At 47.0% G+C, this 16,033-nt stretch overlaps 1 protein-coding gene across 1 annotated transcript in view; it reads right to left on the bottom strand.

Annotated features, from left to right (window-relative positions):
- GABBR2 (gamma-aminobutyric acid type B receptor subunit 2) overlaps nucleotides 1–16,033 on the bottom strand; it is a 419,555-nt gene that overhangs the window by 74,526 nt on the left and 328,996 nt on the right. Inside the window, exons 12-13 of the mRNA XM_050762091.1 lie at nucleotides 10,045–10,152; nucleotides 1,181–1,303 (exon numbers count right to left, since the gene is read on the bottom strand). Of these exons, the coding sequence (XP_050618048.1) occupies nucleotides 1,181–1,303; nucleotides 10,045–10,152 (231 nt within the window). The remainder of the gene's footprint in view (nucleotides 1–1,180; nucleotides 1,304–10,044; nucleotides 10,153–16,033) is intronic.

Below are 16,033 nucleotides of genomic sequence, written 5' to 3'. Positions count from 1 at the left end.
GTGGGACCCACCCAGCTGTTCTGTTGCCCAACTTGCAGGATGAATGGTGACCAGATGTCTCCCCGTCCAAAAGTAGCCTGTCTGCTCGAGTGGACTCAGTTCCTGCCCCCTTGGCCCGTGGGCACAGCCAGTGTTGGGTCCGTCCTCCTTGCTAGTTCTGGTTGTGTCTGTCTGGAGTCCCGCTTCCTCTCAGGAATATGTGGAAGGTGGTCAGGTGGAGGGACATATTTCTCAACCTGTTTCATAAATGGCATTCTCTGCTGCTGCTCTGAATGCATAACTTCTTACCGAGCTGAGTAAACCCTCTGTCTCGAGATAAATGAGCCTGAGCATCTTATTTTCTATAAAACCTTCTTGTCTAGCAGGATAAAAGGTTCTGCCCCCAATGCATAGAATGACCATTTCTGGTTTAGTTTAAGAATTCACACTAAATTCCACAAAAAGATTTCTCTAATAAAGCAGTGAGAGAAACAGATTCTTTTTCTCAGTAGAATTTGCTACACTGTACAGAAATCCTACCAAATAGTACACCCCACTGCAGCTCAGCTGTCCCCCGCAAAGACAGTCTAACTATTTCAAATGAAAGTCAACAAAACTACAGCCTCCAAAGGGACTCAAACTTCCCTAATCTGGAGAATCCTAGAAAGACCAGTGCGAGTTCAGGGCAAGGCTGACTGCAAGACATCTAAAAAGTATATTTAACAGTACTTTTATGTGAGGTTCTTTATTTTAACAACAAATATCTGATATCAAATGTGTGAAAAGAAATATATTGCTCATCACTTTGAAAATAACATCGTACCTAGAAGGAGCTTTCAGAATGTTTACTCCCTAGCAGCACTTTTTAGGAGATTTACTTTAAAATTGGGATAAATATGCAATGCCATTTCTCAAGTGACGGATCTTATAAATGAAGGCTTCTACAATGTATGAGAATATACGCTTTTAAAAAGCCCAATATTTCCCCTTCATTCTGCGTGTATTAATAGTAAAATCGACTTCTTTCACAACACCTTATATTTGGTCTCCTTGGAATAACATGTCTCAAATGGAAGGAAATGGAACTGATGAAGTGTTCCCAGCGGGGTACTGGGCAGTCTGGGTGTTGGGCAGCCTCACTGTCCTCACGTGCCAGGGGCTGCATCTGCAGGCTTCGCTCCTGCCGGCGTGGAGGGCTTACCTCCATGCTGTACTTCTCCACTGTCCTCCGCAGGGGGTCCACGGCCTGCCAGCAGATCAGGATACACAGGTCAATCAGCAGCATGCCGCCCACAATCACAAGCAGTTTCTGGTCCTTGATGATCTACAGAGCGGGAAGGAGCGGAGGGGAGCCGATGTGAGAGACAGCGTCCCACGCAGCAACTAGGGGCCCAGGTCAGGGGAGGAACCTGCATCATGAACCCCCCAGCTGGAGAGTCTCCTGCGATTCCCCATCACCCACAGGATAAATCCAGCCAAGCTCCTCTGCGTGACATTCAAGGCCTTTCACAAGCTTGACCTTATCATTCCCCAAACACACGTGTATTTTGTTGAAGTTTGGCCACTCCTAGTCCCTGGTCGAGCTGTGATTTTCACCCTCCAGGTCTTTGTAGGTGCTAGTTCTTTTGTCTGGAATACCCTGTTCTTTCTATTTGGCAAACTTCTAATAATCCTTAAACACCTCGATCAATTGTCACCTCCTCCAGGAAGCCCTCTCTAACTCCTGCAGCACAACTAATTACTCCACAGCTCTTTGTTCACATACTTCATTATCAGGAGGAACCACAGTAGTAACAACAATGAGAAGAATAGCTAACATTTAATGAACACTGACTCTGTGCCTGCCTCTAGGTTGATGGTCTCAGAGGCAGTGTCTCATAGAAAGTCAAATATTGTTATTATTCTTATTTTATGGACGAGCAAACTGAGGCTTAGAGGGGGCTAAGTAACTTGCTCAATATAATAAACTTCATAAGCAATGAAGCCTGGATTTGGACCGAGCTCTGTTTTCTCCAGAATTCACATCCTCAAACATTTACAGCTCCAATCAGAAGCTATATTAAGTTGTATACACGTCTTCCCTCCTCAGTAAACTGGGGAGCCCTAGACAGAAAGAAAGCCCATTTTATTTGTGTTTCCTCAGCACCTAACAGGGCCTGGCATGCAGTAGCTACTTAAAAGTCTGATGAATTGAATCGACATGAAAGAATATAAAAAGAAGAAATATAACTCCCATTCCTCTTTGCAGCCTGGGATATTTTTATTACTCTGTGAGACTCCTAGCCCACTTTACGTCTCTTTGATAGGGATCAGCCGGGGGATAAATATTTTCTGTGCCAAAGCTGACCTGTATTTCATTCACTTCATGTTTATATATCCCCTCACTCTCCAGAAAAGCTAATGTGATGAAGTAGTTCTGGGAAAGACTCATGGAAAAACAAACAAAATTCAGGCAGAAGCTTAAGAAATATCACCAGGTTTGGTTTTTAACGATTAAAGCCATTTTTAAAGGAGAAATAAAAACCCGAGGGGCCTTTATGTTACCGAATGTAAAAAGAACACGAGGAAAGTGTTGGCTCAGTGACTGCCAAGGAGATCAAATCCAGCAAAACCGCTTTACCTGGGGGCAGGGCACTAGCAAAGCCCGCTCTGAGATTTTCAAGGATATGGTGAACTGCTGGTGCTTTGCAGAAACCCAGCTTAACTCTCACCCTCTGGGGAACTAGGCAACTACCTGCCAGTCTTGAGAAACTGGGACAAAATACCTAAGGAGCTTAGCAGTTAGGGGATGGGCTGGAAGGAGCCTCATATCTACGTGATGCTGAACAGGAGGCTGTTTGAGCCCCCAGGCATTTGCCTAGCTATTCCTGACCCCTGGAAGGCCTGACCTGCACCTTTCTGCTGGCATACTCCTACCCTGATTTCAAGGTTGAGCCCAAGCAGCTTCTCTTCCTCCATGAATCTAGGCATACCCTGCAAGGGGCAGAGATGGCTTCAAAAGCTGGGCACCAGAATTTTCCTCTTGTAAATGTCATAAAGTAAATCCTTCCAATTTAATGGCTCAAGTATGAAGTCTGAGGAAGTGTATTTTTTTTTCTTTTTTTAGATGGAATCTTGCTTTGTCACTTAGACTGGAGTGCAATGGTGCAATTTAGGCTTACTGCAGCCTCTGCTTCCTTCCCAAGTTCAAGCACTTCTCCTGCCTCAGCCTCTTGAGTAGCTGGGATTATAGGCATGTGCCACTATGCCCAGCTAATTTTTGTATTTTTAGGAGTGACAGGGTTTCACCATGTTGACCAGGCTGGTCTTGAACTCCTGACCTCAAGTGATCCACCTGCCTCAGCCTCCCAAAGTGCTGTGGTTACAGGTGTGAGCCACAGCACCCTGCTGGGGCAGTGGAATTCTAAAGGATTTAAAATTAAGTGGACCTGAGTTAGAATTCTGGCTTTGTTCCTTGCTACCTGTGTGACCATGAGCCAATCACTTCCTTGCTCTCATTCTGCATTTCTCATTTGTAACATGGGCAGGGGTAGGGGGAGGGAGAGAGGAGAGTTTCTGTGTTATTCTCCAAGTATGGTATAAAAGAAAGAACACAGGTTTTGCAAGTAGAAGACCTCGTTCTAATCCCAATTCTTGTCAAGCGAGACCTTGAGCAAGTTGCTTAACTTTGCTAGGACTCAGTTTCTGTTTTTTTAAAGTGCGGTCAGTGATCCCTAAATTGTACAGTTATTATAAGAATAAAATGAGATGAGGTCCAGAAAGCATTTAGTGTCTGGCACAGAGAAGATGATCAACAAATGGTAGCTGGCTACCATTACTTGGGTTTTGACAATTAGTGATTCTGTGTTTATGTGTAAGACATAGTGACATCTAGGGGCAAAATGTGATATTGCACCTAAGCTCTACTAGACATGGGACTAATCATCATGTGTGGATGGGTGCATGGTGGGAAGATGCTGAGAATCAGAGGAGAAGAAATGGTTATTTTCCTTTTGGCACCATTCACAAAACCTGGCATGTAACCAGTGTTTGTGACTGAATGGGTTTAGGCTAAGTAGTTATGAATCGTTTTTTATTTATTAATTGTAGAAATATTCATTGAGTGCCTACCCTGAGTCAGGTTCTGTTCTAGGCACTGAGGATGCAACAGTGGACAACATAAACATTCTGCCCTATGAAGCATGCATGTTTGTGGGGAAGACTAGTAGTGAAAATTACACAAGTACACCCATGGGAATACAAAATACAATGTCAAGTAGAGGTGATTTAAAATAATCTTAAATAATGAAAAGAGAGGGAAGGAAAGAAAAAAAACACTGATCTGAGCACCAGAGAGCACCAGAGACCCCTTGCATTAGGCAAAGCCATCTCTCTATTCTTAGATTCTTTGACTTCTTTCCTTAAGTGCTGCCTGAACTTCTCTCTGCGTTATGTCAGTGCTCACTGATGCTATCACATGCAGTCCTCTCTCTGGGGGTAGGAGGTACTTAGTGGCAGATGACAGCAAAGGCAGATGAGCACACAGTACTGATTAAGCACCTGGTTCTGGAATCAGATCTAAGTTGGAAATGAACTAACTAGTTGTGTGATCTTGGGTAATTCCCTTCCCACTCTGAACCAGTTTCCTCATCTAGAACATGGGGATAATATTTGCACATGCCACACTAGATTACGAGAGCCTGGCTTACAATAACTGTTCAACAGATCCAGTAATTTTTACTAAATGTGACTTCTGAGTTGTTTAGAGCAGGGATTAGCAAACTATTGATTTGGCCCACCATCTGTTTTTGTAAATAAAGTTTTATGGGAACATAGCCATGCTCATTTAAATGAACGTACCCTCAATTACAAGGAGGGTAAGGTAGAGAAGACAAATTTACACCTTTACCATACTCATTTAAACGAATGTCATTTGCGTATTTGTCTATGGTTGCTTTCATTCTATAAAAGCAAAGTTGAGTAGCTGCAACCGTGACAGAAGAGGCTGCAAATTCTTACCTATTGACTATTTTGGCTCTTTGCAGAAAAACTTGGCTGATGCTTGGTTAAGAGAAAAGGGCATTTCTTTATTTTTTCAAAAAACTTAAGATTTTCTGACCTATTCAGACTGGCCTTCCACTGGGGCCAACTCATTTCTTCAGGGAACACCATTCAGGGGGAATACAGCATGGATGGTGCCCCTGGGGCTCAGCTCTCTAGTCATCTTTAGATGGCGGATGCTTCAGGATAGCTACTAAAAGCCCTCAGCATTTTCCTTAAGTTGAGCCCAGATGAAAGTCTGAGGGTTTATCCTCAGATGCTTTTCCCACTCATGTTATTGTCTGCAACAGAATCCAGTCATATTTGTAGTAAACTTCCATTGTCCTCACACTTGATCTTAGCCAAAAGGCCGAGAAGCGAAACATCTTCCCCCAGAACAGAAGGTGTCATCTCTAAATTTCTACTCTTGTCTCAATGCTTCCATTTGGTCCTAATATGAGGCAAAATAAAGACTGTAATAAACCTTCTCAATTTAAAAAGATTTCACAATCGGTCTTTAGAAAAAAAGTAACATGCTGTAAAAATATGAAATTTGGAAGCATTAAGTCACCACGTGTTTAATAGCCTTTCATAGGCTTCTTTTCCTTTAATGCTTTCAAAACTGTGGACATATGGGGCATATGGGATGAAGTTTGTATATGTACGTTTGGGGAGGGCAAGCCATCATGGATGGAGGGAGGAGGGGTGGGAGCTATGCAAAGAAGAAAAGGATAAAGAAACTGCATTGAAAAAAGCATATGATTGCATTTGCAAATTGATACAAATCTAGTATATATGTCAGTTAAAAAAAATTAAGGGGGCCACTAAAAAAAGTCCAAACTTCTTTAAAAGAAACAAAATAAGTCAGTCACCAAAGGACAAATATTGTATGATTTAACTTATATGAGGTTCCTAGAGGAGTCAAATTCGTAGAAAGAATTGTGGTGGCCGTGGCTGTGAGGAGAAGAGGGAGTTAGTGTTGAATGAGTATGGAGTTTCAGTTTGGGAAGATGAAAAGGTTTGGAGATGGATGGTGACGATGACTGCACAATACAAATGAACAATATGAACTGCCAAAGGCTTTCAGTACAAGATTTGGTACTAATTTTGTTGTGAAAATGATGAAGGCTAGGTAAGTACATTATTCCAGTGTGAGAAACTCTTTGGGGTCACTCTGGGCTTTTTAGTTATTCCAGGAGCCGGTTTGTGGTGCTGTGGTTAAGTATTATTTACCAACCAAATTACAGGAGGATAGGGTAGAGAAGAGATATTTATATCTTACCCAAACCACAAACTCAATCAGGGAACCAGATTGTTTTGAAAGGGTTGTGACAGGTGTAGTTCAAAATTGGGCTCTTCTTCACAGTGTCAGTTTTTTACATAACCAAGTTGGCTTTTATTGTTATAGTTTTGTTTTTATTGTGGTAAAATGCACATAAACTTTACCATTTTAACTAACCCCCCCCCCTTTTTTTTTTTGAGCAGCAGCAAGATTTATTGCAAAGAGCGAAAGAACAAAGTTTCCACTGTGTGGAAGGGGACCCAAGCGGGTTGCCCCTAACTAACCATTTTTAAGTGGAGAGTTCAGTGTCATTAACCCAATAGAGGTGGTCCTGATCCCCTCTGTGCATGAGCCTTATTGCTCTCATTTCCCTTTCTGTTCCTGATGTCACCCTCACCACCCTTGATGTCATTTCCCCCGCTGGTCCTGAGGCCCTTCTCACCATCACAATCATCTTCCTCTAGATGCCTGGTGACACAATTACCATCCTTTGATGTCCAACCTCTGTCACCTTCTAGTCCTCTAACCTCATACCCTTTAAGGGACTGTTTTAAACCCCACTGTCTCTGACATCATTACCCTTAAAAACAAAAGTAGAAAAAAAGTTTTAAAAAGTTAAAAAAAAAAGTAAAGAAAGTTTAAAAAGTTAAAAAAGTGTGTGTGTGGGGCTTGTCTCTCAGATAAGCCCCCTCCCTGGATGCCTGGACCCACTGCAAGCCCAAGCTCTCAGAGTTGGCCCAGACCCTCAGGGGGATCAAGTTTGCCCTGGCTCAGGCAGTGCAGGAGGAAGTGAGCAAAGCCCGTGGCCTCTGGTGATGACACCACATCACTGCCCCACAGGGAGCTTCCAGACAACTGAACTCCTGCCATTTTCCCTGATATGTTTTGTCGATTGTTGCCAGACAGTTGGCGTGTTGTTGCTTGGCAGTCACGTTAGAGAGCATAAAGGCAGGTTCCTTATCACAGATGACCATAGGGATGAATCACATATTAGTACATAGGAACCAACACTGTGCTTCTTCCAAACCAGGATGGAGTTATCAATGGCAGAGCAGCTCTTAAACCAGAGCCGCAGAGCAGGAGGGGCGCCAGAAGTCACCTAGGCCAGTGGCTCTCCAGCCTTGACTTGCTTTGGCCGGGGATGGGGAAAGCACAGGCTCCTGGGCTCCTCCCAAATATTCCGGTTCATTAGGGTCAGGGCGGGGCCCAGGAATTTGCATTTCTAACAGCTTGCAGGCCAGCCACACTCAGAAGCCCTGACAGAGACCACAGGTCCCCAACTTCGGCAGTCTATTAACATCAGCAGGGAAAGCTGAAACACTACTGATGCTCAGCTCCGGCCCCAGAGCCCTCATTTCAATTGGCCTGGGCTGGGTGACTTCTTGTAGTTTTCAAAAGGTCCTGTGGGACTGCAGTGTGCAGCCAGAGCTGAGAAACACTGGGGTGGCCAGGCCTCTCCTCTCATGGAGAGTTGTCATAAATGCTGCCAGGGCCCAGAGACGCAGGGCCTCTCCAGGTGAGCACAGGGACAGGGCGGCAGAGCAGGGCTGTTTCCCCACTCTAAATGCAGCCTGTGGATTTCCTAAGGTGCTTCGGGTGTGGAGCAGGGGGCAAAGAACAGAATATACCTCCACCTCATCTGGAGAGGACAGGGCGCTGCAGTCCTGAAGAAGGACCTTGGCAGTGAAGAGGTGGGTGGGGGGCCTGAGGAGGGAGAGGTACCACCAGGACACCAGGCAGGAGCCCACAGAATCACAGCTAAGGGGACAATACTATATCAATGTATCCCCATTCTACAGATGAGGACACAGAGGTCCTGAAAGATTAAGAGCTTTGTTGAAGGAACACAGCAGATCAGCAGTGGAGCAGAGACTAGAACTCCAGGCTTCTGTTTTGCCTGTTGGCCCCACTGCTCGGGCTGGGTTGCTGTCTGCCACTGGCACCAGGTAACCAGGGAGCAAAATGCAGGCTCGGATGAAAAACCAGAACAACAGGCTCCATGTTCCACTGGGATGGGCCCACAGTGAGGATCTGCAGAGGAGGTGTCAGTAAACAGGTGATGCCCACATCAGGATTTGAAGAGTGTGTGCAGGGGGCTAGGGTGTGATGGGTGGGGGACTAAATTGAGAAGAGCCTTTTCGGTAAGAGGTATCACGGTACTATGAGACCCCTCCCCTGGTGACAGAAATGGGTGGACTGGGAGGGAACGCTTCCTCCATGACCTCAAATCAAGAAAGAGGCCTTGGTTTCCAGTGAAAAGGAGATCACTGGGTGGTTTGATAGGAGTCTCTGCAGCCTGGGGGACCCTGTGGACTGGTGTCTGACTCCCGCTTGAGAAATCTAATGGGGGATGATGGACTGGCCAGCTGCTCTGAGGATGGAACAAAAGAGAGGCAGCTGCTACATTGACATCAGCCTTCAGTCCTTAGGTTTGTAGGTGCAAAGGGTGCAGGAGTGCTTTCTGCGCCCCAGATGTGGGCCGTGGGTGAGGAAGAGCTTGTGTGGCCCTGTCCAGGACTAGCTGGAGGGGTGAGGTGACCCCAGGGTAGAGAACTGAAGGATGCTCAGGAGCAGGGGAAGAAACCACAAATAGCCAATTGGGGGAGCATTTCATCTGCATCAAGAGCACGGCAGGAGAGAAAGTCCCAGTAATGAGGGACCCAGAAAAGCACCCCAGGAGTGTAAAGGGCCTGCTGCGATCCTCGCCAGGCCCAGTAAGCCCAATGCCAGCTCCAAGCAAGTAAAGTATTTCCTGCCCCTTCCACCACTCCTAATTCCAACTCCAGAGGGGTTGGACACCTGGGTGGATGGGATGATGGGGAAAGAATGCAGGCTGGCCAAAGAGAGAAGCAGCCAGCCTATACCCCTTTTCCCAAGGCAGGTGGCCGGCCTGCTGCAGGCCTGAGCTGGGAGAGGGAGAAGTTGTGCCAATGAATACTGTTTGAAGTTTTGAATATAATGATAGACTCTACATATTATAATCGTTACTGACCAGAGGACCTTCAAAATCATAAGACTTGCCACAAACTTTATCCAGAAGAAAGGGGAGAACCAGTACCACTGCAAGAGTTAAAAAGGACAGTGGTGGACAAAGTTTCTCTATGACTAAGAGACAAGGTTGGCAACATCATGGCTATACCAAACCTCACGGGTGGCGAATGCAGTCCACGGTGTGAAGGCTGAGCTCCTGTCCTACAAGAGCCTCTTTGAAAATGGAATCATTAAATCCAGTACCAGCCCTGTTTCACCCCTCTCTTTTAAGAGCTCCCTATTGCCCATAAGTTAAAGTGCAGATTCCTTAATGTGGCTCTAGCCTTCCCTTCCAGCCTCTCCCTGTCCCCTGTCCCCACGAGTCCTACGCCCCAGCCACATCAAGCCTCTCTCAGCTCCTGACCACCCTCCTCCTATCCCCAGGCTGCCCTGGATGGTTCCTTTGACAAGGTCCCCAGCATCTCTATGCCCTTTGCTTGGCTAACTCCCACTCACCCTCCAGGCCCCAGCATAGGTGGCACTTCCTCCATGAAGCCTCCCTTGAGTGTTTTGTACCCCAGCACTCCCCACATGTCCCCAGCCAGCCCTGATAACCGTGTTATAAATGCTTTGTTAACTGTCCGATTTCCCCAGTAGGCTGAAGGTAGCAGGAGGTAGGGATTGTGTTTAGCCTGGATCCCCAGCAAATAGCTCAGTGCCTGGAATATAGTATATACTTGCTAGATAAATGCTGAGTGAACACTGCTAATACCCTGAAACAGGAGAGTGATTACCTTCTTCTTCATTTTCACATTTTTGAAGATGGCGTGGACTCTCCAGGTCTTTGCAAACATGGCCCCAAAAGCGGTTGTGTAGCCCACGGTGAGAATCCAGGTCCTGACCTAGAGGCCATGAGAAAACAGAAGCATTGACCTTCCTTAGGTAGATGGACTTCATCAGGTATGAGACCACCCTGCAGGGGGACTTTTCATGACGGGGAAAAATACTCCCCTCTACATATCATTGAGTTTCACTGGCATCTTTCAATCAAATTTCCATTCAATAGGCATTTAGTTCTATCAGTCACTCACCAGACCCAGGGCACTGGGCACACAGGAGTGCAAGATTCAAATCCTCCCTTAGATGAGCCCAGAAAGAGCCAGGCAGAGAGCCACAGACTGCTGAGGTACCACCAAAAGGTGATGGTCCAGCCCTCTGGCCTTCATGTCCCCTCCTCCCTTCCTTCTTCCTGTTGCCCAGTCCTCTCCCCACATGGTCAGGCCATGTGGCTACTATTGTCCAGTGCGACCTCAGAAGGCCAGTTAGTCAGCACAGGCCAGCCTGGCTACTGAGCTCACATTTAGACCTTGGTCCCTGCTCAGGACTGAGGCCCTGTCTGGCTCTCACCTATTCCTCAGGACCAAGGTGTGCCCTGACCCCTAGCGCTGGGTTGGTGGCTAATGGGAACAGCCGGCCCTGACATGAGCCTACAACTTGGATCCCTTAGGGCTGGAACAGGCTGGCCACCACCTGTTAGGTTTTAGGGGCCTCCAGGACGCCCACTTTCACCTGTACTGCATCACTCCCAGAACCCCCGACCCTCACCATTTAGACTGGACACCCTCTAATACCCAGGAGACTTGCACATCTCCAGGTGGGGGCCCCACATCATGGTCCAGCCCTGGGTTGTGCACCACTGAGTTCTGGGGCCTCCCACTCACTGGGACGGAAAAGCCACGTGCCCCATGAGCTGCAGCTCTGAGCTTGGGTCTTTGCTTTCCCTCAGCTCTGTTGAGCTTAGTTTCCTTTGAAAGGCTCCAAGCTGCCTTGGCTGAACACAAGGCAGAAAAGTAGATGTGGTAGGGAAAAGAGAGGCAGCCAGGCTGCAGCAGACAGCTGAGGCCCTCTGCATCCAGAGGAGCTGAGCACAGCAGCTTTGCTTGGCTTCCCCAGGCCCCTTCTAGTTCAGGGCTGGCTGCCACCAGCACAAGCAGGAAGTTTCCAAGAAATGTTCCCAGCCCATTCCCCTGACGGATTCATTCTGCTCCTGCCTTTCCGGCAACTTGACTCTCCGGGTTTTCAGAGACAGAACATTTTGCATTTCCATTTTATTTGTAAAAATAGGAACTATTTTTAGACTGCAAGGCCGACCCACTAAATCAAGGGAAGGACAACAGTATCACAGCACTTGTTCGGAAACACAGGCCTGTGAAGCATGAATGCTGCGAGGGTACAGGTGGGCACTGAGCCTTCTATTTTCTTTTTCTTTGTTTTTAAAATTTCACAAACAAGGAGAAATCAGATGGGTAAAAATGAACCACAGTGCTTTAGAAACAATGTAGAATGGCCACAGTATTACCCAGATGATCATAAAAGGATATGAGAAAAGTATACAAAACAGGGAGGGGGAAAGAGCCAAAGATAGAGAATTTAGACCTAAGCATATTCAATGACCAGAAAATACGTTTGTCATCTGTCAGAGATGCATGGGACTTGACAGTTCATCTTATTCATTCATTCATTCACTCATTCATTAGTTTGCTGGGTCACTCATTCATTAGTTTGTTCATTTGTTCATCTTCAACAAGTATTATTAGGCCAGAGGCAAAGTATATAATAATAAAAACAAACAACAAGAAAAACAACAAACACCAAGGTGATTTTTTGGAGGTGTCAGTTAAGCGAGGAAATCCCTTAACAGGTGAAGAAACTGAGGCCCAGCGCATTTAAGATATTTCCCTTAATCACGCCACACAGCTCCAGAGCTGAGCCTGGAACTCGATGCTTCGTCCTGGTCCAGGTCTCTCTCCCTGACATCCTGCTGCTGCCTCCTCCTCAGATGGAGTCTCCTCAACCCAAATCAGGTTCATCTACACCTAGGAGCCAGATGTCAAAGGACCAGGACACACCCAGAGGGGGTAGCTGACCAACCTGTAACACCCTCCGGGGACCTCAACACACTTGTAAACTAATTTATTGACACGACTGTTAAGACCAATGGTCTACAGCATTTTTGATAACGTTCTCTTGAACATGTTTAATTTGACAAATTACCATATACAGACCATGGGCATTTTAAAAAGGACAAAGATGAAGTAATATCATCATTTTTACCTCATCCTGTGGCTGACAAAGATCTGTTTTGAGGAGATGTGTCACTCCAGTGTGCTAAGCACTTTTTTTTTTGAGATGAGATCTCGCTCTGTCACTCAGGCTGGAGTGCAGTGGTACAGTCACAGCTCACTGCAGCCTCCATCTCCGGAGCTCAAATAATCCTCCTACCTCAGTCTCCTGAGTAGCTGGGACTGCAGGCATGCACCACCGTGCCCGGCTAACTTTTGATTTTTAGTACAGATAAAATCTTGCTATATTGCCCAGGCTGGCCTTGAACTCATGAACTCAAGTGATCTTCCTGCCTCAGCCTCCCAAAGTGTTGGGAGTATAGGCAAGAGCCATTGCATCTGGCCTTAGTGTGCTAAGCATTCTTAATACTTGCTTTAACTTATGTTTTCTTTGAAACAATCATTTCCAGGCCACTTGTCTATTTTGTGAGGGCTAAATTCATTAAGACTCAACCATCTAATTAGTCGTTAGTTAAAACTCAATAATATAAATTTAACCTGGCATCTGGAAATTGCAATATGTTGCCATAAACTAAAAGCAAAGAATAGCTGAGGATGCCTGGGCAGAAAAGAGTTAACGTAGCAGGCCTGAGACCGTTGTCTTTAGGAAGGTCTGATTTGAGGGTTGGTCCTTGGCTGGTATCTGAGAGCCTGGATTCTGGATGGTTCCCACCATCTCCTCAATGGTAAGAGCAGCTCACTGTGCCTAAACGGGTTGTGCAAACAACATGGTTTATGCTGAACACTGCCTTCCTTCTGGGAGTCTGGAATTTTGTTATGTAGTAGGCAGACGGTGTTGACATAGCCATCCCCCAACTAAACTCCCTGGGCATGGCATCTCTAATGTGCTTCCCTGGGCAGCATTGCACACATGTGGTCGCTACTCATTGCTGGGGGAATTAAGCGTGTCCTGTGCACCTCTGCTGTGATAGGGCTATCAGAAGCTGGCACCTGGTTTCCCCTGGACTTCGCCTCCCCATGTGCCTTTTCCTTTGCTGATGCTGCTGTGTATTCTTTCAGTGTAATAAGTCATAGCTGCGAGTATGACTGCACGCTGAGCCCTGAGAGTCCTAGTGAATCACTGAACTTGGGGGTTGTCTTAGAGACTCTCAATGCTGCATCCCATTGCTGTCTGGTGTAGAGAACTGACTAACCACCTTGTCTTTGGGAGCGTTCCTGCCTACAATCACCAGACACCTACTGCCAGGGCTCCACAGTCAGTCCCCGTATTGAGTGTTAGTCCAGCTTAAGCTTCTGGGATTTAAACCCATTGCTGCCCCAGAGCCCTCAGGTTAAACTCCAAATTCTTAGCAGGCAGGGTGCAGCCCCCTCCACCCTACCTCTTCTGATATTCCTCAAGCCATCCTGCACTGCTCAGTCTTTCCCCTCACATCACACTGGCTCATGCTGCCAGGTCTGACACTTGCTGTTTCCTCCACCCAAAATGCCATTCCTTGTTCAGTGTTCTTCAGAACTTCTCATGCATCCTCTGAAATCCAAACTTGTGAGCCACTTCCTCCGAGAAGCCTACTGAGACCTTGCAGGGAGGTCCTGACCACTTCCTCCTCATGACTTCTGCCTTCAAGCATGTTTCTGCTCTGCTGGTCACACAGAGATGACATCTATCTGATTACCTGTCTGCCTCTCCCACTAGATGAGGCTACTGGGAGGCAGGGCCTGCTGTGCCCACCTTTAAATCTCTGGAGCCAAGAGGAGACAATCAGGCTGGATGCGCCAGTTTAGGAGGTTGTAAACTCTTTGTCACCACAGATGTGCAAGTTGAGCCCAAGCAAGCAAAATAAAGGAAGACCACAGAGAGAACTGGAGCATTTGATAGCAAAAGAGGCTGAGTTCATGGCCTCAGCTGTTCCTTCTACATGCTGTCTGACAGGTAGTGAGCTCCCCATCACTCCCCATATTCAAGCAAAGCTTGGAAGACCCCCCCGCCCCGGCTTCTCCCCCTCCATCAGAATGCTGCAGGGGCATTTCCTGCACTGAGGGAGGTTTCATTTAGTGACATCCCAGGTGCCTCCCTTCTATGTGGCTCTATGATGCCGAATAAACTAGAAGGTTTCATCTGAAGGGTTCTAATGATTCTGTTTTTCAATATGTTACCACCAATACAAGTCTCTACTGATTCATCAACACCAACCAGCTACTTCACTTTTTCTCCTAAAGTCTTACATGTGTTTATTTTTCTGATTTAACATCTTTCTTTTTCTCCCCTTAGCCATCAAGTACTCAGCCCCCTCTGCAAACTGCCTTGAACATAATACATCCATGGGGGAAGACAAACTTTAGGCAGGCAGCGCCCATCTCAGTCTCAGCTATGAAAAAGGAAAAAGAAATAAGAGCAAATCTCCAAATGGAAGGAAGCATCTATGCCCAGAACAATTCTGCTCAGCCGCTTGCTCCACTGATTTCATGAAGCATGCCTGGCCGGGTGAAGGGCTTTCAATGCCCTTCTGGGGATCAGCATGAAAATGGACACACAACCTCTGCTGGCAGGCCTGCTCTGACAGATGATGGACAGGAGGACGGGACTGCCGTGCTCCGGGTCTCCTTGTTGCCACAGATTCATGTGGGCTTCAGGCCAACAAGTCAGAGGGAGAAGCAAGCTCTGGTGGCTGACTGAACACAGGGGCAAGTCACTCTCCTGCTGTCCAGAAGTTTCTTCAAGGGCCTTTTATTTCATTCTGACTGCTCATTCCAGGTGATCAATAGTGAGAAGGAGGGAAGAAACTCCCAGAGTGCCCCAAAGCAAGACCCAGACCACTGTGAGGTATGAGGTGGGAGAGGTGAGAGGTCTCCAGGGCCCGTCTTGTCTTCTGGGGCAGGGGCGACAGATAAATCCTGAAGTTATAAGACTTTGAAGAGCAGCCTCTAGAAACAGCTCCCAAAAACCCCATCTTGCTCAGGGTGTTTTGGGTAAGACCTGTACAGAAAAATCTTCTCTGGAGTTTAGAGTATAGCAGAGCCTTTCTGGGGAAATGGTGCAGGGGGCAAAGGTGACTCAGGACCTGCAGGAGCACTTTGGAACCCAAGTCAGGGCCTAGGGGGCATCTTAGGAGCCTTGGGGCAAATCAGAGAGAAGTTCCCCCTCTGGGAGGAGAAATTTCTGAAAGGCATCCCCTCTGGGCCCTTTCTGAACGACTCCACTCCTCAAGGCCCTCAAAGCCAACAGACTCCAAGAACTTGGCTCAAAGAGCCGATCACAGGCCAAAATTCAGCTCCTGCCCCTGATGCCAACACCCTTGTGTAGTGCAGAAAGTGCACAACTGCCCTTAGCAGCCTTGGCTCAGGCCACAGAACAGTGCAGAATGAGGAAGAGGCCTTTCTTCCTGTTCCCCCACAACCACAGAAGGAGCCTCAGGACTGGAGGTTGCGGAGGTTTTGGAAGAGCAGCATTCTCAGATGGGTGGTGGCAGGCGGGGGTGGGGCGTGGTGGGGAGGGGGCTGCTATGTGCCTTCATGCAGCTCTGTGGACAGAAGACATGGACGAGTGGGCATCAGGGTCAGAGAGGAAGGTCTGAGAGGCTACACCGTGTGATTGCAGCTGCTGAGAATTCTGTGGGCAAGTATGGTGTATCGTTTAGGACTTCCAGAAATAACTGGAGCTCACTCAGAGGGGTCCCTTATTTTAAGTCTTCCCTGATTTGTC

The sequence above is a fragment of the Macaca thibetana genome, chromosome 15 (genome assembly GCF_024542745.1).
Source record: "Macaca thibetana thibetana isolate TM-01 chromosome 15, ASM2454274v1, whole genome shotgun sequence".
NCBI lineage: Eukaryota > Metazoa > Chordata > Mammalia > Primates > Cercopithecidae > Macaca > Macaca thibetana.
Note: the sequence above shows the minus strand (reverse complement) of the source record. Positions and strands in the feature narration are given on the sequence as shown.